This window comes from Rhincodon typus, unplaced genomic scaffold (assembly GCF_021869965.1).
Source record: "Rhincodon typus isolate 14 unplaced genomic scaffold, sRhiTyp1.1 hic_rhity00000051, whole genome shotgun sequence".
NCBI lineage: Eukaryota > Metazoa > Chordata > Chondrichthyes > Orectolobiformes > Rhincodontidae > Rhincodon > Rhincodon typus.
In genome coordinates this window covers 1,006,452-1,032,535 of record NW_025965689.1, presented here as the reverse complement: position 1 = coordinate 1,032,535, position 26,084 = coordinate 1,006,452, and the positions used below count along the sequence as shown (strand labels likewise).

At 42.7% G+C, this 26,084-nt stretch overlaps 3 protein-coding genes, 1 long non-coding RNA gene and 1 pseudogene across 6 annotated transcripts in view; 4 read left to right on the top strand and 1 right to left on the bottom strand.

The window, feature by feature from the left end:
- Positions 1-1,535, bottom strand: part of LOC109931069 (histone H2B 7) — a 20,265-nt gene extending 18,730 nt beyond the window's left edge. For all 3 annotated transcript variants that reach the window (XR_007266233.1, XR_007266232.1, XM_048621075.1), the window contains exon 1: positions 1,407-1,535. The gene's annotated coding sequence lies outside the window, so the exon portion shown is untranslated. The remainder of the gene's footprint in view (positions 1-1,406) is intronic.
- LOC125488166 overlaps positions 1-18,836 on the top strand; it is a 19,761-nt gene extending 925 nt beyond the window's left edge. Inside the window, exons 2-3 of the long non-coding RNA XR_007266240.1 lie at positions 9,423-9,504; positions 18,488-18,836. This is a non-coding gene — a long non-coding RNA (uncharacterized LOC125488166). The remainder of the gene's footprint in view (positions 1-9,422; positions 9,505-18,487) is intronic.
- LOC125488134 (histone H1-like) lies at positions 7,276-7,921 on the top strand. Its single transcript, XM_048621022.1, has one exon. The coding sequence runs from the start codon at positions 7,276-7,278 to the stop codon at positions 7,897-7,899; it is 624 nt and encodes a 207-aa protein (XP_048476979.1). The 3' UTR covers positions 7,900-7,921.
- Positions 18,837-22,657: 3,821 nt separating the features above from the next.
- Positions 22,658-23,690, top strand: LOC125488160 (annotated as a pseudogene).
- A 442-nt stretch (positions 23,691-24,132) lies between these two features.
- LOC109932903 (histone H2A, sperm-like) lies at positions 24,133-24,593 on the top strand. The gene has a single exon (XM_048620988.1). The coding sequence runs from the start codon at positions 24,133-24,135 to the stop codon at positions 24,574-24,576; it is 444 nt and encodes a 147-aa protein (XP_048476945.1). The 3' UTR covers positions 24,577-24,593.
- The last annotated feature ends 1,491 nt before the right edge of the window (positions 24,594-26,084 follow it).

Sequence of the window (26,084 nt, the reverse complement as noted above, 5' to 3'; positions counted from 1 at the left end):
TGCTGGAAATGCTCAGCAGGGCTGGCAGCATCTGTGCAGGGAAATCAAAGTTAACGTTTCAGACCTGGTGACACTTTCCCAGTTCTGAACAAAGGTCACCGGATCTGAAACGTTAACTCTGATTTCTCTTCACTGCCAGACCTGCTGAGCTTTTCCAGAAACTTCTGCTTTTGTTTGTTATCTTTGTCCTCCTCAGTCACTGATAACATCAAAAGTTTCCATCTGTGTCTGAACTCAATATCTACTCCATATATGGTTATTGAAATGATGTAAAATGTTGATCTATTTGTATACTTTGATTGTAACTTTGAAAATGCCCTTACTTAATGTGAATTCATACAGTTATTGAATTGTGGAGAAGATTCAATCTATCCCTCTTCAAATGTTGTGAATGACAATGGGCTTTCAAAGATGAACTTTACTGGAACCAGGCTGTTTATATCGAGAATAGAGAAAAGAAAGATATATTTGTATTTTGTTGGTGGTGTTTGACCCTTGGATTGATTGTATATCTCTGGACATTGAATCAGACTCGCATTGAGCTCAATCAGCTGTGACTGTGGAAAAAAATGTTCTCTGCTCTGACATTGGTAACATACCTGCTGTTTGGCAGAGCAGCTGGTCACACTTGGTGTTGTACCGAGGAAATATTACACTGTCTTGGCCCATCAAATATGTGCCCGGAAATAGAAGAGATATCTGCTGTAAATCAACATCAACCGAGATTGAAAATATCAAACTGATCGATGCAATATTTAGTTAATGTGAATGATGATTCCTTGTTTTAAAGCCAGCAATTTGAACAGAGCAGGATCTGGTTACATAATTACTCTGAGCTCCTCCTCGTCCCGTTCTTTTTGCGAAATTCAAAAAAAAAACAATCACAAAAGACTTAAAAAAAAACCTAACCAACACCTGTACAGCTTCATGAATGAAACGCTTACACAGTTCAATATCCAGCTCCCAATTCACTAACTGTTGAAGGGAAGGACAACGATCACGTTTTCGAATATTTTACTTGAGACTATTAACCCGGTTACTGCTATATTTATCACTTACATAACTATCACATTTGCATATAATGACTTTTCTTTCCCACGATTCAATGCCAATTCGCAAACAACAACAGCGTGAAACAGAAGCTAAACGATGATTTTCCATCAGTGTTTAGTGGAGGAAAAACCACAAAAAACGACCCCCAGCAGCTTCTTGCCGCTGTGTCTCCATCAGCAGGCCCACACACAGCCCGAGAAAGGCCTCTCTCTTCCCCCACCCCAGGCCGCTCACTCCAAGTTCCGGGACCAGTTCCTGCTCCGCTCGGCCTCTTACAAACAGCCCCCGGGTCTCCCTGAACTGAGCCCGAATCAATGCCGCTGTCGGAACCCCCCTCTGTGTCCCAGACTCACATCTCGATGTGCTGCTGGAAGGAGCCTGCTGTTCCCTCGCTTCCCTGGGCGCTGGTCTCTCCATTGCGGTCTGCTTCAAACAAACCTCTTCCACTCACTGAGTAAATGCTCCTCAATGGCAGCGCTGGGGGAGGGCTTCACGCATGCGCTCCTCCAGACAGCCAACAGCAGTATAGGGGGCGGGGCCAGCCTTGCGCATGCGCTACTTTTCCAAATCATTCCCAAAACAAACATAAATTGACCATTTCCCCAGTTCACTTTTCTCCCAGTTTGAGCAAAGCAACTGGGGGCTGTGGGGGAAAGGACAGAGAACGTTTGTATATAATGACTTTTCTTTCCCACGATTCAATGCCAATTCGCAAAAAACAGCGTGAAACAGAAGCTGAACGATGAATTTCGATCGTTTCCCGGATCATGTTAATAACTGCCTCCTTCCGGCTGTTTCACAATCTGATGGGGAAGTGGAGAAGCTGACGGCCATTCAGCCCGTTAAATGTGCTCCACAATTCAAAACATCACGTCTGATCTTATGTAGACTGTAGTATTCCATTGTGCTGACCTTCGTCCCCATATATTAACACTGTCAAAGTAACATACAGAGCGATGAAATAAATGGGACATTCTTATGAAGGCAGAATATAACTGTTGGAGGGAGTCTTGCGGCGCAGTGGTCGTGTCCCTATTTCTGGGTCAGGAGGACCGTGCTAAAGTCACACCCGGACCAGAGGTGTGTCATAACATCTTTGGACTCGATGCAAATAACAGTTTTGAGTAGATGACTGATTTTATTCTCAGTATGCTGCTGACAGAAACCTTGTGATGTACAGGGTACCGCAAAGAACGACTCCAGATGTTTTCGAAACTTACTCCTGGGAGATGGATATCGCTGGCTGGGCCCAGCAGTTATTGTCCGTCCCTAATTGCTCCTTTGAGAAGGTGGTGCCGAGCCGTCTTCTAGAACAGTTGTAGTCCATCTGCTGCCCACAATGCCTTTAGCAGGCAATTCCAGGATCTTGATCCAAGGACAATGAAGGAAAGGGGATATATTTCCAAGTTCGGATGGTGGGTGGCTTGGAAGGGAACTTGTCCTGGATCGAAATTGTGTTCCTCCACATCTGCTGCCCAAATCCTTTTAAGTGGATGTATTCATGAGCATGGGAGGTGCTCTTTTTACAGTTCACAAATTTGTAGTTTAAGAGGGCTATTCAACTTAGTTTTTGATCCACAGAAGAGGCATACAAATTGAGAAGAAAAAGATATTGAAAGAGAAAAAAGAAGTCCCTGAAGCTGGGGAACATTTCAAAACCAGGAAAGAAGAAAAAAAAAAGTATTGATGATGAATGAGCAAATGAGGAAAAGGTTATGTTTGCAGAAGCCATTAAAAAAAAGCTAACTGTTAATGTATTGATAAATATGTAAAATGAGAATGGAAATAAAACTACTTTGGTAAACACGTCACTTACAATCAAAAAGAGGGGAGTCCATTACGGGGAATAAAGATGTCTATCCAACTGAATACTTACTTTTGTTCTCTGTTCACAACGGAGGACACATATAACACACCAGGAATGCTGGGGAAACAGAGTTCAGTGAGAGGGAGAAACTGAATCAAATCAGTGTTATTCAGTAAATTGTGTTGAAAAAATTGATAGAATTGATGGCTGGGAAACACCAGGGACAGATAATTTAAGTTCCAGAGCACTTAACACAGTAGCCTTTGAAATAGTGGATGCATTGCTGGTCATGTTCCAAACCTCTATAGGCTCTACAATAATTTCCAAAGATTGGAGGGTAGCTACTGTAAGCAATCTATTTGAAAAGGGAAGTAGAGATAAAACTTGGAATTTTACAACAGTCAACCTGCAGGAAAAGAATATTTTATTGCAGATAATTTGGGATAAGATGTCAGAAACAGACAGAGTCAGCATGGATTTGAAAGGCCTGTTCCTCTGCTGTATTGTTCGATGTTCCCAGCCTGACAACTCTACTGAAGAAAAGATGATAAAGCAGAGGTGATAATTCTAATTTACAAAAGCTTTTTATCCAAAATCCCACATAAGATATTAGCATGTTAAAATCAAGGAAATGGGATTGGTGCAGAGCATTGAGGATGACTTTCTCAAAAAAAACTACTCGGATAAGAGGAAACACAAAAGAAATGAATGGATCTTTTTCTCAATGGCAAACAGTGACGAGGGGTCATGGCAAGAATCAGTTTTAGGATCAAAGCTCTTCACAATATATTCACAATGGTTTAGATGAGGGAACTAAATGTAATATCTCCAGATTTATTGATGAGACAAAATTGGATTGGATGGTCAGCTCTTTAAGAGGATGCATTGTTTGTGAAGAAGTCGAGTCAGTGGGCAAATGCATCTGAGGCACTGTATAATGTGGATAAATGTAAGGTTATACACTTTGGTAGCAAAATAAAAGGAAGGCACGTCATTTTCTGGAAGTCCATAATTGGACACAGTGGAATTTGCAACGAGACCTCGGTGCCCTCACAAACCAATCACTGAAAGTAAGCATGTAGGTGCAGCAGGCAGTAAGGAAGGCAACTGGTATGTTGGCCTTCATGGAGAGTAAATTTGAGTACAGGAGAAAGGATAAATTGCGACAATTTAACAGGGCATCTGTGAGACAACACCTAGAATACTGACAGCAGGTGTGGCCTCCTTTTCTGAGGAAGGATGGTGTTAGTCTTAAGGTAGTTTTAATGGGCAGATCATTGGGATGGAAGGAGAGGTTGAAGTGTTTGTGAATATATGGGCTTAAATTCAGAAGAATGAGGGATTCTCTTAGAAACCTGTAAGACCCTGGCAGACCTCAACAATGTAAATGCAGGAAGAATATTCCTGATGGTAGGAGTCATATGTTTCAGAGAAGGGATTGGCCATTTAGGGCTGAGAAAGTGAGAGTATTCTTCATTCAGAGAACGGTATGCCTGTGGAATTCTCTGCCACAGAAATCAGCTACATCCAATACACTGTGTGATTTCAAAATGGTATTGGGTGTAGCAATTGTGGCTAAAGGGAATCAAGGTTTAATTGGCTTAACGGCAAGAGACAGAGAGTGAAGATGGACGGTTGTTTTTCAGACTGGAGGCCTGTCACCAGTGGTTTCCACAGGCATTGGTACTGGCTCCGTTATTGTTTGTAATATATAAAAATGATTTGAATGAGAATATAGCAGGCATGGTAGCACGTTTGTGAATGATAGCAAAGTTAGTAGTGAGTGAAGAATGTTTTCTGAGATTACAAAGGGATCGTGATCTAATCGGCAATGGGCTGCAAAATGGCAGATGGAGTTCAATTTGGATAAATGTGAGGTTTTACATTTTGGTGCAGCATGCAAGGGTAGGCCTTATACAATTAATGGTCGGGCTTTGGGTAGTGTTGTAGAACAGAGGGGCCGAGAATTCTTTTCAGTCTGCATCACATCTAAACAGGGTGGTTAAAAAGGAGTTTGGCACGCTTTCCTTCGCTGCTCAGTCCTTTGAGTTTAGGAGGTGGCAATCACATTGAGGTTACACAGGGCATTGGGAGAGGCCACTTCTGAAATACTGCGACCAGTTTTGGTCGGCCAGTGAGAGGAAAGACAGTGAGACAACAAGGTGCAGAGCTGGATGAACACAGCAGGCCAAGCAGCATCATAGGAGCAAAAAGGCTGACGTTTCGGGCCTAGACCCTTCATCAGAAATGGGGGAGGGGAAGGGGATTCTGAAATAAATAGGGAGAGAGGGGGAGGCGGATAGAAGATGGATAGAGGAGAAGATAGGTGGCTTGGAAACAGACAGGTCGAAGAGGCGGCGATGGAGCCAGTAAAGGTGAGTGTAGGTGGGGAGTAAGGGAGGGGATAGGTCAGTCCAGGGAGGACGGACAAATCAAGGGGGCGGGATGTGGTTAGTAGGAAGGAGATGGGGCTGCGGCTTGAGGTTGGAGGAGGGGATAGGTGGGGGGAAGAACAGGTTAGGGAGGCGGGGACGAGCTGGGCTGGTTTTGGGATGCAGTGGGGGGAGGGGAGATTTTGAAGCTTGTGAAATCCACATTGATACCATAGGGCTGCACGGTTCCCAAGCGGAATATGAGTTGCTGTTCCTGCAACCTTCGGGTGGCATCGTTGTGGCACTGCAGGAGGCCCAGGATGGACATGTCGTCTGAGGAATGGGAGGGGGAGTTGAAATGGTTCGCGACAGGGAGGTGCAGTTGTTTATTGCGAACCGAGCGTAGATGTTCTGCAAAGCAGTCCTCGAGCCTCCGCTTGGTTTCCCCGATGTAGAGGAGGCCACACCGGGTACAGCGGATGCAGTATACCACATTGGCAGATGTGCAGGTGAACATCTGCTTGATGTGGAAAGTCTTCCGGGGGCCTGGGGCCTGGGGCCTGGGATGGGGGTGAGGGTGAGGAAATATAGTATTGAGCTGGAGACGGTTCTGAAGAGATTCATCAGTAGTTGCCGAGTATGTAAGGTTCGAGTTATAAAGAAAGGATGGATAGGCTGGGAGTATTTTTTTCACTGGAGTGCAGGATGTTGAAAGTCAGCTTATAGAAATTTATAAAATAATGAGGGGGTAAGACAGAGTTAATGGTAATTGTCTTTTGCCTGAGATGCGGGTAATTGAAGAGCAGCGTGGACATTTTTAAAGTGACAGGAGATAGATTTTTAAAAAAAGACACACGGGGTATTTTTATTCATGGAGCCTGATGCATGTGGAATGAACTTCCTGACGAAATGGTCTATGTGGCTACAATTACAACATTAAAACGATATTCGGATAAGTACATCAATATGACTTGTTTGAAAGGAACTAGGCCAGTGAGAGGGAGGGGGAACTAGTTCAGTTTGGCATTATATTCGGCATCTACTGATTGGACTTAAGGGTCTGTATCCTTGCTGTATGACTCTATATGAGAGAAAAACGGACACAGGCTATTGAGTTGGATGATCTGCCATTTTGATGAGTGGGAGGAGAGGTTTGAAGGGACGATTAGTTAGGTCCAGTTGCCATTATCTATGTTTCTGTGTCTGTTGATTTCCAGAACCAAAGTTGAGTATAGTCGCCGGAATGAAAAATACTAATGTGGGTCAATATAACTTCAAACCAGATGATTGGCTCTTGCAGCTGAATCTGGAGAAGAGCGAATCTCCGGCGCGCAGACCTCAGAGAGTTTAACGGTTACGAAGGAGAAAAAAAAACTGCAACTAACTCCCTGGATATCGGAGCAAAGGCTGAAAGGAAAAGAAATTATATCCTTCCACATTTATATTTCGCGATATTTCTGGCCTGTGACTGTATGAATGAGAATATTGAGTCAGAGAGACTGTTGGTAAAGGGCGGGCGGGTGAGTCTCACGTAACTGTGTTTGTGTGTCCGCTCATATCATGATATTTCTGAGTATTTCCTGTGGAAATCAAAAAGATTTTCAATTCAACTTATCCCCCGGCTCCCTCGCTAAACCCCAAAGCTAGAATTCAAGCCAATGTATTTGTTGATTTTAAGATTTCAATCTAAGAGTGACGATAATGTCAGCTCTCAGCTCAGAGAGTGCGATCAGTGCAGCAGCAAAATGCAGTCAACTCGACAACGGAGCCGTCAATTCGAGTGAAAACATTTTGGCCGCAAATCTTCCCGTGTCAGGGTCAGGAACGATCGAGCCTGGCTATCTGGAGATGCGGAATTGCAGAGGAATTGGAGAGTTTCTGCCGAGAGAGAAACACAGAGAGGCAGCAGGAGCAGGGAGCTGAGGGCAGGTTGTCTCCGCGCCGTCCGCTCGCTGCCTTTAAGTTGCTCAGTGCCGCCACCAGCAGCTTTATTGCTGACCCAGTTCAGTCTGACAGAGAGAGATTCAGCGCAGAGTTCTCGACATGAACGACAGTGCAGCCGCCGAAACGGCTCCTCCAGCTTCCGCCAGCACCAAACCCAAGACTCCCAAGAAGAAGAAGGCGGCGGCTCCCAGGAAACAACCAGCCGGTCCCGGGTTGGGCGAGCGGATTGTGAAGATTGTCGGGGAGAGCAGCGATCGGAAGGGAACGTCTCTGGCCGCAATAAAGAAGGCGCTGCAGAGAAGCGGGGTCAGTGAGGAGAAGCAAAATGCACAGATCAGGATGGCTATCAAGAGGTGTCTGGCGAAAGGCTCCTTGGTTCTGGTCAAGGGCCAGGGCGTCTCCGGCTCCTTCAAACTCCCTAAGAATCCAGTCAAGGCAAAAGTGGGAAAGAAGACGAGACCAGCAGCATCCGCCAAGAAACCAGCCGTGAAGAAAACAACGGCCAAGAAGGTGACATCGAAGAAATCCCCAGTCAAGAAAGCGGCCGTCAAGAAGGCAGCAACGCCAAAGAAAGCGGTGAAGAAAGCAGCGCCTGAGAAAAAGACTCCCGTGAAGAAGGTGAAAAAGACCAAGAGCCCCAAGGCCGCAAAACCGGTCCCGAAGTCGGGGAAACCGAAGGCCAAGCCCAAAGCGAAAGTGACCAAGAAAGCAGCAAAGAAATGAAGCAGTCTGTGCAACATGTAACCACCTGAACCCAAAGGCTCTTCTCAGAGCCACCCACGTCTCTCAGGAAAGAGCTGAGCCCGGATCGAATGATCCCTGTCCCGGTTCCGAGTGCAGACATAGCCTAAACATGAATTGATTCGAGTAACTTAAATATCACACTTGCCGTGATTTACGAGAGCGGAGACTGAGAATGGGGAAGGTATCACATGGTCAATGGAACTGCATCTCGTTATTTCATACGGTGAGTTGGAATTCTGCCCAGACACTAATGTTACATATTGCAGTTTCTGTATCTCATTAACCCTTACAGGAATTATATTTTGTTTAGTTTTGATGCTGGGACCCCTGGCGATATTTTAATGGTGTATTCCTTCCATTTACCTGTTAAAGACATTTCAGGCAGCAATTACAAATTGTGTTCTGCTTACAATCTAGGCGAAATAAAAATGTACCGAAAAAATGGGATTCTGTAAATATTCGTTTTGAAAATGTTAAATCGGCGGGTTTGATAAGATTGATTAACCGCGGTTACACGGCCGGTTGATCAGTTTGTCTGGGCTGTATTACACCCCGCGCTGCCATTGAGGAGCATTTACTCAGTGAGTGGAAGAGGTTTGTTTGAAACAGACCGCAATGGAGAGACCAGCGCCCAGGGAAACGAGGGAACAGCAGGCTCCTTCCGGCAACATATCGAGGTGTGAGTCTCGGACACAGAGGGTGCTCCGAGACCGGCGTTGGTTCGGGCTCAGTTCAGGGAGAACCGGGGGCTGTTTGTGAGAGGCCGAGCGGGGCAGGAACTGATCCCGGAACTTGGAGTGAGCGGCCTGACGGGCAAGAGAGAGGCCTTTCTCGGGCTGTGTGTGGTCCGAACACAAGCGGCAAGAAGCTGCTGGGGGTCATTCTTGTGGTTTTGAAATCTCTAAACACTGATGCAAATTACTGTTTGGCCTCTATTTCACGCTGTTTGTTGACATTGTGTGGTAAATAGTGGAAACATAGACAAGATTGTGGGAATACAAGTATCTTGTGTAGCACGTAGATTGGAGCTAACAGATCATATGTCTGGAGTAAAACATTTGAAATAGTGCCTATTGTTCTTTTCAACAGTTAGTGTGTTGGAATCTGGTAACATGAACTGTGTCAACATTGCAGCATCTTTGGGTAGCACCTCAGATGGAGCTGTGCAATTATTGCTTAGTTTCTGAATCTCACTCAATTGGTATCGAATTATATATTTTTAAAAAAATCCTCAGACAAGGAGCAGCTCGATATAAGAATGGAATCAGACTTGTGTTTGAATTGATGGCTTTAAAGAAAAGACAGAATTCTCATGACACAAAGTTCTTGTCCAATAGGTTTATTTAAAATCATAAGCTTTTGGAGTTCTGCTCCTTTGACAGGTGAAGTTAAAGAAAAGAAACACCCTAATAACTATTAACTGAATATACGTTAATCTGTTTGAGATTGTCAAACTTGGCTGATGTTGATTTACAGGAGATATCTCTTTTGTCTTCCTCCAGGAAAATACTCGAAGGACCAAGATGATGTAATATTTTGTCGGTACAAAGCCAAGTGTGAGCAGCTGCTTCTAACTAACAGCAGGTATGTTACTGCGATCAGAATGGAGAATATCCTTTCCACAGTGACAGAGCGGGTTGAATCAGACTTATATTGAGCTCAATTTCCAGAGATATATCCAAAGATACAACCAACCAAGCATAACTGAGGAAAGGCAAGTTTTGTTTTGTTTCCATTGTCAATTGACATCATGCTAGTTCCAATTAATATCATTCATAGCCCATTAACATTTACATCATGTTGTTTGAAATGTTAACGGCTGACTCCTTGTTGAAAGTGCTCAAACAGGAAAGGAATCAAGTTTACATTTAGTAAGGGTATTTTATAATGTCACAAACCAGATAAAGAAAGACTCCTCCTACTACCCCCTTGATCATGAACCCACCCCTGACCACCAAAACATCATCTCTCAGACCATCCACAACCTCATCACCTCAAGTAACTTCCCACCCACAGCCTCCGACCTCATCGTTCCCCAACCCCGCACCACCCATTTCCGCCTCCTTCCCAAAATCCACAAACCTGACTGCCCTAGTTGACCCATTGTCTCTGCGTGATCCTGCCCCACCGAACTTATCTCCAATTATCTCAACTCCATTTTCTCCTCCCTGGTCCAGGAACTCCCCACCTACATCTGTGACACCACCCACGCCCTCCACCTCCTTCAAAACGTCCGATTCCCTCGTCCTCAACACCTCATCTTCACTGTGGACGTACAGTCCCTGTATACTTGCAATCCCCATGCAGATGGCCTAAAAGCCCTTGGCTTCTTCCATCTCCCGCAGGCCCAACCAGTCCCCCTCCACCGACATCCTTATCTGCTTAGCTGAACTCGCCCTTACCCTGAACAACTTCTCCTCCCACTTCCTACAGACAAAGGGGGTGGCCATGGGTACACGCATGGGCCCAAGCTATGCCTGCCTCTTTGTAGGATACATGGAACAGCTGCTCTTCTGCAGCTGCACTGGCCCCATCTTCCGTTATATCGATGACTGTATCGGCGCCACCTCGTGCTCCCACGAGGAGCTCGAACAGTTCATCCACTTTACTAACACCTTCCACCCCAACCTTGAGTTCACCTGGACCATCTCTGATACCTCTCTCTCCTTCCTGGACATCTCTGTTTCCATCTCTGGCAACCAACTGGAAACTGATATCTATTTCAAGCCTACCGACTCCCACAGCAACCTTGAATACACCTCCTCTCACCCACCTTCCTGCAAGAATGCCATCCTCTATTCCCAAATCCTTCACCTCTGCCGCATCTGCTCCTGAGATGAGGCATTCCACTCCCGGACATCGCAGATGTCCTCGTTTTTCAAGGACTGCAATTTCCCCTCCACAGTGATCGAAAATGCCTTCGACCGCATCTCTCATGTTTCTCGCAACTCATCCCTCACACTCCCCTTCCACAATAACAACAAAGACAGAATCCCCCTTGTCCTCACGTATCACTCCACCAACCTCCGGATTCAACGCATCATCCTCCGCTACTTCCACCACCTACAATCTGACCCCACTACCAAGGACATTTTTCCCTCCCCACCCTTATCTGCCTTCCGGAGGGACCATTCTCTCTGTGACTCCCTCGTCCACTCTGCACTCCCCACTAGCCCCACCACCCTTGGCACTTTTCCCTGCAACCGCAGGAAGTGCTACACCTGCCCTGACACCTCTTCCCTCATCCCCATCCCAGGCCCCAAGAAAACCTTCCACATTAAACAGATGTTCACCTGCACATCTGCTAATGTGGTGTATTGTATCCACTGTTCCCGATGTGGCCTCCTCTACATCGGGGAAACCAAGCAGAGGCTTGGAGACCGCTTTGTCGAACACCTACGCTCGCATCATGACAAATGACTGCACCTCCCAGTCGCAAACCACTTCAAATCCCTCTCCCACTCCTTGGACGGTATGTCCATCCCAGGCCTCCTCCAGTGTCACAACGATGCCACCCGAAGGCTGCAGGAACAGCACCTCATATTTCGCTTGGGAACCCTGCAACCCAATGGTCTCAATGTGGACTTCACAAGCTTCAAAATCTCCCCACCCCCAACCTCATCCCAAAACCAGCCCAGCTCGTCCCTGCCTCCTTGACCTGTCCATCTTTTCTCCCACCGATTCGCTTCTCCCACCGATCCGCTCCTCCCACCTCGCTGACCAACCCCCACCCGCACTTCCTGCCTACTAGCCTCATCCCCACCTCCTTGACCTGCCCATCTTCTCTCCACCTATCTGGTCCTTTATCCACCTTCCTTCATCGTCTCCTCACCTCTGTCTATTTATTTCAGAGTCCCCTTCCCCTCCCCCATTTCTGAAATAGGGTCCAGTCCCAAAACGTCAGCTTTTCTGCTCCTCTGATGCTGCCTGGACTGCTGTGTTCATCCAGCTCTACACCTTGTTACCCCCTCAAAGAAAGACATCACGTTGTTACATAGTTTCAACAACCACATGTGACAAGTAGTGTTACTGACAAGTAGCAAATCACTACTGAGCGCATACAGACACATACACAAAGGTGCTAACTGATTCAGACTGAGTCCCAAATATGCTCATTGTATCAACACATAAGATACAAAGACTAACAACAATGTATCCCCATACACACTACAGGTAACAGAAGCAAATACATATAAAATGTTTGTGGCTCTTCGTTATATAAGCAGAGGAGTCTACAGGATAGAAAAAAGACCTTTCAGCCCATCAAGCTGATAGTAGACAAAAACAAGCACCTGACAATTCTAATTCCATTCAGCCAGCATTCCATTGCAATAAGTATGTCATGGCAGTATACGATTTGCCAACCCCAACTTTATCACAACATAATTCTCAACTTGTTCACCTTCAGGAATAGAAACCATATTTTCTGGCAAATTTTTTTTTTTTTTGAAAAAAGAACATTGTTTAACTTTGTTTCCAAATTCACATTAGTTTTCTACAGTGTCACTTGCCCCTCCCAATAAAATATTGCAAAAAAGCAAGAAAATAGAATGCAATTTCTTCACATTAATGATATAATCACCATTTAAAGTAATGAAGAATGATCCATTTAACTAAATCTTGGAATTGTTAAATTTTATCTCTTTTTTAGCAAAAAGAGTTCAACCATGTTCAATAAGTTTAAATCTTCTCCACTGTAAGACAGAAAATACAAGTCTTTTTGCTTTCCTCATCCCCACCACAGAGCATCATAAGAGTATTGCTGATGGCTTGCACCATAACACCACAGAGCAGGGTTATGTGATATCCATGATAGAATAATTAAGTGAATTAGCCAATACTCTTTCCTGTAGAAGGAACATTGTGGTCATTCAGCTGAATACAGTTGATTTATTCTTTGCCCTTCCCCTTAGAGTCTAACAAAGGAAGTCACATCTATCCATTCCTCAGCATTATTCACAAAATCATGTTACTATGCACTCGGAAAAGCTGACATCCTGAAGAACAGCCCTTGATATAATGTCTCCCAGTTAGACTCTGCACTGTTGGAGTTACAAAACCCTTTGCTTTTACATTACACAATCCATTCACAAAACAAATGCATGGAGCAAAAACTGACAGGTACGGGTTGATAACTGCACTCATACATTCTCAAAGCAGAAACTGACAGGCATGGATTGATAACTAAATTCACAGATTCACAAAGCAGTATCTGGCACGTGCAGATTGATAACTATACTTAGATATTCACAGAATAGAAACATACAGAGAAAGATTGATATCTGCACTCTTATTCATGTTGTAGAAACATATATGTACAGATTGCTAACTACACTCATAAACACATACATCAGAAACTGACAAGGAGAAATTGCTATTTATATTTCTATACCAGAACAGGCAGGTCCAAATTGCTAAGCACATTCACACATTCACAGCACACTCACGAGCTGATAGGGAAAGATTGATAAATGCCCTGAAATAGTCACGTAGCAGAGACTGCCAGTTACAGATTAATAACTGCACACTCAGATACACAGAACTGAAACTGACAGGGACTGACTGGTAAATAGACTCAGACGTTCACATGGTAGTTACTGACAGAGAAAGTTTGATCACAAATCTATCATATCCACACAGCAAAAACTGACAGGAACAGATTAATAATAAAACTCCCAGTTTCACATTGTTTAAATTGACAGGTACAGTTTTATAACTAATCTGACATTTTCACAGAGCAGAATCTGACAAGTACAGATCGATAACTAAACTCAGATTGACAAGCAAATACAAACAGGTATAGAAATGACAACTACACTCACGAATTGACCATCAGAAACCAAAGATATAGATGCACAACTACACTCATTGACATGGCAGTAACAGAGAGCTACAGCTTGATAACTACAGTCACCCACCTGCATTACAGTAACTGTCAGGGACAGATTGATGACACTCACATTCATATGACAGAAACTGACAGGTACTGATTAATAACTCAACCCACATTTGGATCTCTCAGAAACTGACAGAGACTGATAATTACACTCTCATTATCATTGCAGAAACTGAGATTTATAACTGCACTCTCACATTCACATAACGGAAACTGAGAGTACAGATTTGATAACCATAGTCGCACATTCATATTGCAATAAGTGACCGGGATGGAATGATCCTATCTATGAAATATTATAAGAAAGCAAGAAAACAATGTCATTTGTTCAAATTATCAACACAGCTTCCCGCAAAATCCTGATATCCTGAAAATCTACAAAAATTTGATCAGGCCCTGGCGATTTAGCCACCTTTATGTATTTTTTACCACCTCTAACACCTCCTGTTATGTCATGTGGACTGTTTTCAAGACATCCATATTTATTTCCCCAAGTTCCCTCTCCTCCACAAGGACAGAATGATAACTAAACTCTTATTCAAATAAGAGAAACAGATGGGGAGAGAATGATAATGACTCACATTCGCAAACCTGAAACTGACAAATGCAGATGAATAACTACACTCAGATTTACAGAGCAGAAGTTGATGATGACAGCATGATAACTGCTCTCACATACTCGCAGAGCAGAATCTGATGGTATATGTTCATAACAGAACTCTTACATTCACCTTGCAGAAACTGACAGGTATAGATGAATAACTGCACTCTCAGATTGACAAAGCAGAAACTGACAGGAACAATTTGATAAATACACTCACATAGCAGAAACTGACAGGTACAGATCAATTCTCTCATATTGACATTGTAAACCAAGAAAAATTGGTACAAATTAATAACTGCAGTCATATACTGGCATTGCAGAAATTGACCGGTACAGGATGATAACTTTCATCACAATAAAAAAAACAGAGACTGGCAGAGACAGATTGATAACTGCATTCCCACATGTTTCCTTTTTTTTTTCATTCATGGGATGTGTGCGTCACTGACTATCCCTCATTGTGCACAGAAGGCAGTTAAGTGCCAACCACATTGCTGTGGGTCTGGAATCACATGTTGGCCAGACCAGGTAAGGATGGCAGATTTTGTTCCCAAAAGGACGTTAGAGGACCAGATTTGTTTCGTGGAGAATTGGCAGTAAACTCTTATTTTTAGTTTATTGTTGAATTAAAATTCCACCATCTGCCATGATGGGATTTGAACCGGCGTCCACAGAACAATATCTGGCTCTCCTCTCTGGATTAATGGTCCAGCAATAATACCATTAGACTATTGCTTTTTCTATTCACATTCACATAGCTGAACCTGACAGTTATGGATTGGTAATTACACGCTCAAATTCATGGAGCTAAAAGTGACAGAACTGATTGATAACTGCACTTTTATATTAACAGAAGGGATGCTGACAGGAACGGATTGATAACTGTATGCACAAGTTCATATTGCAAAAATTGGCACGTAGAAATTGATAAATGCACTCACACATTAGCAAACCAGAAACTGATGGGCAGAGGGTAATAACTAATGAATTAATAATTAATAATTCACAGAGCAGAAACTTGCAGGTATAGTCTGATAATTACACAAGAATATTCACTGGGGAGAAACTGACAAGGTCCATATTGATAATGACAATCATATTCACACAACAGAAACTGGTTGGTACACATTGATAAGCACACTCTCTCAATTACAGAACAGAAACTGACAGTCACAGACTGATAACTACATTTTCATATTCACATGTCTGAAAATGACAGGTACGATTTAATGAATATGGTTGCATTTTTACAAGCAGAAACACTCGGGGTTATGTTAATAACTGCACCCACACATTCACATCTCAGGAACTGACAGGTAAAGATGAAAAACCAAACTCACATATTGACATAGCAGAAACTGAGAGGCATAGATTGATGCCTGCACTCTTACATTCAGATAGCAGAAAACAACAGGCACAGATGGATAAGTATACTCACCTTGCAGACACTGATACGAACATTCCCACATTACAATCTAACAGGTAAAGACTTACAACTACGTTCTCATATTCACAAAGGAAAGAAAAACTGTCAAGTACAGTTTGATAACTATACTCAAATAATCACAGAGCAGAATCTCACAGGTACATATTGATAACTACTCTGTCACATTCACCTTGCAGAAATTGACAGATACAGATGGATAACTACACTGACACATACACAGCTCAAACTGACAGGAACAGGTTGACAACTACACTCATTCATTCACGTAGCAGAAACTGACAGCTCCAGATGATAACCGCCACTCTCATATTCACAGAGCAGAAACTGACAGGTTTACAAATTGATAATCACATTCACATACTCACAACACACATACTGATAAGGAATGATTGACATATTCACCTAGCAGAAACTGACTGGTACATGATGATAACTACATTTATGTATTCATAAAGCTGAATCAGACAGGTACAAATTGATAACTAAACTCATATTGAAATAGCAGAAACTGAAAGTTAGAGACTGATAGCAACACTCTCAATCTCATAGCTGAAACTGCTCGGTGTTGGTTGATATCTACACTGAAATTCACATCGCAAGAAGTGGCAGGTACAGATTAATTCCTTTCTTAGATATATAGAGGAGACACTGACAGGGACAGGTTTGGAATTACACTCTCGTAGTCACATAATAAACTCACAGGAACAAATGGATAATAACACTCCCACATCACATAGCATAGAATCACAGATACAGTTTGATATTTACACTCAATTTCACACAGCAGAATCTGACAGGTACGGATAACTGCACTCACTTACTGACTTGGTAGAAACTGACAGGCATAGATTCAAACTTGCGCTCATGTATTCACATTGCAGAAACTGACGGGTGCACTCTCGTATGCAGTGAAAATTTCCTGACAAAATTTGAATATGTTCTCCATCTCTAAAATTTATCCAAAATTTGATAAAGACGTTGAAATATTCACAGGGCAGAATAACACATGTATGTACTGATAATAACACTCTCGCATTCACCGAGCAGAAATTAACAGGGAAAAATTGATAAGTACATCATACATTCATGTTGCAGAGACTGTGAGGAGCAGTTGCTTCCAAAATTCTCATATTCACAGAGCGGAATCGATCAGGGATAGACTAACGATTACACACGCACATTCAGCAAGCAAAACTGACAGGTATAGATTGGTAACTACATTTACAGATTCACACACAAAAGTCTGATAGGAACAGATCGAAACTAAATTCACAGATAAACTCATAGCAAAAACTGACAGGTACAGAATTATAAATACATTCACACATTCACAAAACCAAAACCTAACAGTGAAAAAATGATAAATGAACACTCCGATTCAGAGAGCAGAAACTGATGAGGAAAGATTGATAAATAGACTAACATGTGCACATTGCTGAGACTGACAGGAACAGATTGACAAATACACCCACACTCTCAGAGCAGAAACTGACAGCTACAGATTGATAACAACACACGTGTATTCACATGGAAGAAAGTGGCATGGACAGATTGATGACTGTAGATTGATAACCACAGTCACACCTTCTCATTGCAGCAACTGAGTGGGACATATTGATTGACAATCACTTGTTCACATGACAAAACTGACAGGTAGAGACTTAAAATGACAGACAAATTCACATAGCAGAATCTGACAGGCACAGATTAATAACTGCACTCACACATTCACATTGGCTGAAACTGACAGGTACATATTGATAAATGCATTCACACATTAACAAACCAGAAACTGACAGGTACAGATTAATACTGACACTCTCAGATGAACAGAGCAAAACTGACAGATACAGGCTGGTAATTAAACTTGGACATTGAAATTGTAGAGACTGAGGGGTACATATTAATAACTGTATTTGGATTTCACAGGTAGAGATGGATAACTACATTCAAATATTCATACAGAAAAAGTTGGCTGGTACAAATTGATAACTATATTTACATATCCACAAAACGGATACTAAGATGACAAATTGATCAATACATTGATATTACAGAAACTGACAGTGCTTTAATCTGTGGGGCTGTGGGCTGTGTGCAGGAAGGTGGGATTAGAATAGCCATCTGTTTGTCTTCAGGTTGGAATGCACAAGATAGGCCAAACAGCCCTCTTCAGTGCTATATCATTTCAATGGATGTATGGTTCTATATCAATCTGTCCCTGTCAGTCTCTGCTATGTGACTACATAAGTAATTTAGCAAAGGCTTAGATTGTGTGAGTGAGTTATCATTCACCAAGTAGGTACTGACATGAATAGATCAGCAACTAAACTCATATTCACAGATCCACTTGCATTGGGTAGCCCCATTCATGGAACTGTACACCTGTTGGTTAGTTTCTGGACTTCACTCAATTGGTATGGAATTAACAAAAAGAAAAATCACCAGACAGGGAGCAGCTTAGAGCAAGAGTGGCATCAGACACACAATTCTGTTCAAATTCCTGGCTTGAAATAAAATATTGTAATGATTATTAACTAAACATTGCATTGATCAATTAAATATTATCAAACTTGGCTGATGTTGATTTACAGGAGGTTTTTCTTCTGTCTATCTCCAGGCAAATACCTGAAGGACGAAGAGAAAGTGATATTCCCTCGGTCCAAAGCCAAGTGTGACCAGCTGCTTCTAAGAAACAGAAGGTATTTTACCGCTGTCAGAGCAGAGAACATCCTTCCCACAGGCACAGAGCAGATTGAGTCAGACATACATTGAAGTCAATTTCCAGTGAGATATGCTCAAACAACACAGAGGAAATACAAGTTTTTTTTTTCCACCATTCACAATGCACACCTGCCCAGTTTGAACAAATTGCAGCATTTAAGGTTTGGCAAAGATCTGCAGCTCGGGTAGTGGATAATGTTGCTGACTTGCTCGCTGAGCTGGCTTGTTTTTGTTCAGACGTTTTCATCACCATGCTTGGTGACATCATCAGTGGAGCCTCTGATGAAGTGATGTGTTCTACTCCGCGTGGAATTTATACCGTCTGGTCTGTTATGGTGAGTACTGTCACTTCTGGTTTTGATCTGTATGAGTTTATATATGGGGTCCGATTCTATATGTTTGTTGATTGAAGTATGGATGGAAAACCATGCCTCTAGGAATTCCCATCTGTGTCTATGTTTGGCTTGGGCTACTTTGGTTACTTGTCCCAGTTAACCTGATGGCCTTCATTGTCTGAATATACAATACATTCAGACAATGAAGGCCATCCGTTGAAATGGGACAAAGTAACCATATAAAAACTGAAAGAACTGTGGATGCTGTAAATCAGGAACAAAAACAAAGTTGCTGGAAAAGCTCATCAGTAACTGGTTCTGAGGAAGGGTCACTGGACCCGAAAGGTTAACTCTGTTTTTTCCTTACAGATTCTGCCAGACCAGCTGAGCTTTTCCAGCAACTTTGTTTTTGTTGGACAAAGTAACCATAGTAGCCCAAGCTAAACATAGACACGCACAGAAATTCCTAGAGGCATGGTTCTCCACACAAACATATAGAGTTGGACCCCATATATAAACCCATACAGATCAAAACTGAAATGACAGTACTCACCATAATGGACCAGACAGTATAAATTCCACGAGGAGGCGAACAACATCGCTTCATCGAAGGCTCCACTGATGATATCACCTCGCGTGGTGACGCAATGTGTGAACACAAACAAGCCAGCTCGGTGAGCAAGTCAACGTCACATTTCAGCATTCATAGCCCATTCACATTTACACCAGTTTTGAAGATGGATGGACCGAATACTTGTCCCAAATATACACTCAGGAACTGAATCTAAGCTGCATTAAATCACCCTAATTACAACTACCACATAACAAATGGCATTCTCACTGAGAATATTACTGGCTGCCAGAGAGTTAAGCCACGTTATCAAATCGAAACTGACAAGCATGTATTGATAGCTCTGCTCATTCATTCACATTGCAGAAACAGGCAAAAACAGATTGATGATGACACTCATATATTGACATAGCAAAATTAACAGGTAAAGTTTGCTAAAAACATTCACAAATTCACATTATAAAAAGGGATATGTACACATTAATAACTATGCTCACATATCAAACTAACAGGACCTGACATATCCACATCATAGAAATACAGAAGTACAGATTGATAATAACACTCCCAGATTCACAGCATAACCTGTCAGGTCCAATTTTATAACTGCATTCAAATATCCACAGATTTGAAAAAAAACTGCCAGGTGCAGTATGATAACTACACACCAATTTTCACAAGCAGATTCTTACAGGTACATATTGATTACTAACTTCACATATCCATACAGCAGAAACTGACAGGAACAGCTTGGTAATAACCCTCCCAGTGTCACACAGCATGAACTGCCAGGTGCAGATTAATAACTGCATGCATATCAACAGTGCAGAATCTGACAGGTACGTATTGATAACTACACATGCACACTCTCTCACACACACTCTGAGCAGAAAATGACAGATGTAAATCCATAACTAAACATACAAATTGACATTGCAGAAACTGACAGGCCGGATGGATAACTACAGCCATATCTTCTCGCAGCAGAAACTGACATGTTGATAACTAGTCACACCACTAATATTGTGGTAATAGTGATGGATAGATTCATGATACTCAGATGTTCACATGACAGAAACTGCCAAATAACTACATTCTCATTCACATTGCACTTACCAACAAAAACAGGTTAATAACTACAATTACAGATATCAGAAAGTATGAGGTACAAATGAATAACTGTGCTGAAACATTCACCAAGCAGAAACTGGCATTACAGATCAGTAACTGAACTCAAATGTTGAAATAGCAGAACCTGTCAGGTAGAGACTGAAAGTGCTAAAATAAAAACTGACTGGTACAGATTGATAAATAAAATCACATTCAAATTTCAGAAACTGGCAGTAACAGATTGGTAAATACGCTCACACATTCACACAACAATAACTGTCCTAGAAAGATGAGTAAGCACACTCGTATTCACAATGCAGAAATTGATAAGAGCAAATTGATAATTACACACCCGGTTTCACAGCAAGTTAACTGACAGGTACAGTTTTGATAACTACATTCACATGTTCAGACAAGAAACTGACAGGCATGTATTGACACTCACATATGCACCTAGCAGAAATTGACAGGTCCAGATCAATCTGGACATAACAGAAACTAAGAGGGCCAGGTTAATAACTACAGTCACAATCTTGAATTGCACTAACTGACAGGGAGACATTAATGACAACAATTACATTTTCACGTGATAGAAACGGACAGGTACAGATAGTAAATACATTTCCATATTCCCAATGCAAGAAACTGAGAGAGAGGCTGTGAAATGAACATAAACATATCGATAACTAAACTCTCATTCACAGCAGAAATTGGTAAATACACGCACACACGTACAGAGCAAAGGCCTGATAGCGACAGATTGATAACTGCAATTACACATTCACACAGGAGAGAGCTTCGGGGATAGACTGATAATTACACAAGCATAATCACTGGAGGAACTGATTGGTACAGATTGATTACTACACACTCACATTCGGTCAGCAGAAACTGATGGACAGATCGTGAGGGAGTAATAATCATTCACCTAGTGGAAGCTGAAATGGCAGATCGATAACTGCATTCCCATTTTTACACAGCCAATAATGAGAAATAAAACTAACCCTGAGTCAACCTGAAATTCTGAACAACACAATATCATTCACACTGTAATCAGGGACTCATTGATAGTGATAAAACAAAAAAAAAATCTACACACAAGAGATTGTCACAATTAAAATTTGCAAAAGGTACTGTGTTCAAAATATTCTTAAATGACAATAATCAGTGTGAATACAACTGACGTGTTGACAAATAAAGTTCAGAGAAAATCCATGAAAAACAATTATTGCTGGAAACTGAAATGCACAAAATAACATCCACACTAATTAAGCGCAAAGCAAGATTCCAGGAACTGAAATGTAGGCAGAAAGCTGCTGATACTGATTGAAGAGCCTCAGGGATAGAGAGTAAAATGTGTGTAATCAGCAGAAAGCGAAAGGCACGGGTCACAGTACATCAGTTCTCTTTTGTCATCGAGGTAATCCGAGTAAAACTGATACCGACACACGCTGGCAGGTATTCTGAGGAAAGTATGAATAGTTTGGGCGTATACTCATTGGAGATTTGAAGAAGGACGTCAAACCTTTCGAGGAAACGAAAACTGAAGGGTGTTGACGGAGCAGATGCTGGTATAATGTCCTTAAACTTCGGAGAGTGTAGAACAAGAAACACAAGCAAGAGAGAACATTCCCTAACTCCCATGTTCATCAAGCACGATGCAATTGTCAGTAGTTTCATCATTTCCAGGAGTGAAACACACCACTGTCAGATTTCAGTGCATTTTGTCACTTGACAACTAACGTGATGACATTTTTAAACGGAGGAGAAAAGAAAACCATTATCAAAAGATGTAGAATAAATCGCGATTAGGATCTCACGATTTAGAGAAAGCTCGGAGTTTGATCCGTGTACAAAATTTCGATTTGCGTTTGAAATTTCATTGCAGATCCTGGCAGATCCACGTTGTGTCCCACACTAACCAATCACAGAAAGGCTAATGTCATGTTTTAACATTCTTGTGAACTACCCAATCAGGAACAAGGCTTTCTCCCATCCTTCATTAGCATTGCTGACGCCGTCAGGCTATAAAAAGCGAGCTTTGAGCCTGTTATCTCTGATCCTGTATTGGATATTGACTATTGCAATGGTAGAGGAAAAGAAAGGACAAGTTGCCAAGAAGGGCGTGAAGAAAGTGGTGAAGAGGGCGCCAGCGAAAAGCGTCAAGAAGAGGAGAAGGTCCAGGAAAGAAAGTTACTCGATCTATATCTACAAAGTGATGAAGTAGGTTCACCCCGACACCGGCATCTCCTCCAAGGCCATGAGCATCATGAACTCATTCGTCAACGATATTTTCGAGCGCATCGCTGGGGAGGCTTCTCGCCTGGCCCATTACAACAAGCGCAGCACCATCAGCTCCCGGGAGATCCAGACCGCCGTGCGGCTGTTGCTGCCCGGGGAGCTGGCCAAGCACGCCGTGTCGGAGGGTACAAAGGCGGTGACCAAGTACACCAGCTCCAAGTGAGACACCACGTTGTGCTTGAAAAAAACACAACCAAAACCCAACGGCTCTTTTAAGAGCCACCCACAGCTTCCCTGAAACAGCTGAACTATTATTTTAATGTCTGTACGACATTTGTATTATAAATCTTCTGTAAATTAACAAGTGATCCCTGACCCTGTGCGCGCTTGTTTTCGGATGTGTTCATACACATCTGTAATCGCTGCCTGTGGACTGGGATCATGTTAAACACCAATGAGCTATTTTGAGCAATTTCTGTGTGATCGTGTTACCCTCTGTCACTCAATCGATTCAAAAGCTTCAAGACCCGGTGGGGTATGCAAAAGAGCAAGCAAGAAAATATACTTTTCCCCCGAGTTCCGTTTCACCGTTTTGTTTTATTTCCTGATCTCCTCGCGGGTTTTGTCAGGTTATTGAGGCTTTTTGCTGTCGGGGAGATACTTTCAAAATGAGCCAAGATAAAACCAGAACAGCTGCCAGACTGGCATAGTAAATGTGGAGCTTTTGCTGAACTCTGATCGAGTGCAATTTGGGAGGGCCGCTTTTAAATATTCTCGAAAAACGGTGTCCGCAGTTAATGCGCTCGCCTGGAAGAACGTTATCGAATGTTTTATCAACTTATCGGGTGTTTTTGAAATGCGAAATAAATTAGTTGCAGAGTGCAGATTTTGGCGCTTTTTTGTTTCCGCTTGCATTTAATGTTCAGAAAATCCGATTCTGGGTCAGAAATTGACATATTCAAGAAGGTTAGGGAAATGAGGGAAAGGGAGATTATTATAAAGTGTACATTCAGAATCTAAGAGTAAACTAACTCGAGTATTCGTGCATTCTATTGTGGTAAACTTCCTACTTTTTGGTACATATTGGCGGGCTTTTCAAATCAGAAAGAAAGCGGTTGATGATTTGACGCCGGTATTTTCCGGCCTCCTCCCCGGGCCCTCTCCGGATTGGTGAGTGAAGCAGATATCTGATTGGGAGTTGAAACGATATTAGGGGATGCTGAACAAGGTGGCCAATCATCAATGGCCGCACCACCATTCCTCCCGAAGGTATAAGAGGCCGGAATGTGGGTGGGTTGCAGCATTTTCTGTGAAAGTGTTTGTGAGATTGTCGCTCTGTTTCGGAGAGAAAAGGGCGCTGGTGGGAAAACTCGCTCCAGGGCGAAGTCCCGGTCGTCCCGGGCTGGCTTGCAGTTCCCTGTGGGCCGTGTTCACAGGCTCCTGAGAAAGGGTAACTATGCTGAGCGTGTGGGTGCCGGAGCGCCGGTTTATCTGGCTGTGGTGTTCGAGTATCTGACGGCTGAAATCCTCGTGCTGGCCGGTAACGCGGCCCGGGATAACAAGAAGACCCGCATCATCCCCAGGCACCTCCAGTTGGCCGTGCGCAACGACGAGGAGCTCAACAAGCTGCTGGGAGAGGTGACTATCGCTCAGGGTGGGGTGCTGCCTAATATCCAGGCCGTGCTGCTGCCCAAGAAAACCACCGCTGGGGGCGCCACTAAAAAATGAAGAGACCGTTGTTTCATCTGACAACCCAAAGGCTCTTTTAAGAGCCACCCACAACATCAGTGAAAAGTAGCTAGACCATCCCCTCTGTCGGAATGTCTTTTTGTGCATTAATTGTTTGATTTCCGTTTCAGTCCCTTTGTTATTTGATACTCTTACTGTCACTGTGTGTATGATCTAACATGAAATCTTTACTAACAGGATGCAGTCAGTCACGTTCACACAACAGCTGAGACACATGGAAAGTGAAACGTTTATCACGAATTTATAATGAATCGCATTTGTAATAGCGTGCGGATTGTATTATTTGTTATTGCTCTGTAACTGCGTGACTTTAGTCATCGTCATATAGATGCATCTCAGTGCCTCGCTCACAACCAGTTTCATATTTCCTGTAACTGCATTTGAGAAGAGCTAAAATGACCCAATGCATCAAGTACTAAGTACGAGATAACACGTTGTGGAGCTTTAGGAGCACAGTAGGCCAGGCAGCCGGAAAGTTGACTTTTTGGGTGAGGACCCTTTTTCTGAAAAAAGTCAACTTTTCTGCTTCTCTGCTGCCTGGCCTGTTGTGTTCCTCGAGCTCCACATTGTGTTACTTCAACATCCTGGTAAATCTTTTCTGAAGGTCCTCCAGTGCAATAATATCCTTCCCTAACAGGGTGACCAGAACCTGATATAGTGCTTCAGTAAAAGTCTCAAAAATGTCCTGTACTCAAAAGGAGTGAGTAATGAAGCCAGGTGCCACGTGATCTACAGCTGATGCAAACTTCAAAGAACTATATACTTGACCCATTAGTTCTCTCTATTCTACAACACTATCCAAGGCCCTGCTTGAATCTCTACAAGCCCTGCCACTCTGTTTTTCAAAAATGCAATGCCTCAGTAATCCATCTGCCTGTCCTCAAGCCATTGACCCAATTGATCAAGATCTCTTTGTAATCTTAGATAACCATCTTCACTGTCCACTATGCCACTAATTTTGGTGACATCTTCAAAATTACGACCCATGCCTTCGAAATTCTCATCTGAATCATTTATATAAATGATAAATAAAAGTGGACCCAACACAAGTTGGAGTGGAACACCAGTAGTAACAGGCCTCCGGTCCAGAAAGCAACTGCCAAGCCATCGCCGTCTCCTGCCATCAAGTCAGTTTTGTATCCAATTTCCAGCCTCACCCCAAGTCCCATGTAATCTTACCCTATTATTTTGTCTGCCGTGAAGAACGTTGTCAACGACTTTGTAAAGGAACTTACCCTCCTCATTCCCATGCTTCCCTCCGCAAACCCTGGCGAGAAACAAATACTCAGGATGCAGACAGGATTCAGGCAAGTGGAAGATGTTTATTCAAGAAGAAACCAGTTAATGCAGGGAGAGGGCCAAAGGATCTTCCACAAATCTGTTCTCGATGTGAGAAAGCATTTTTCCCTTAATCTACAGCTCAGATTGGAAGAGAGATCAATGACCCACTTTGATTTTACAAGGAAGTACAGCATTTTTATACACTA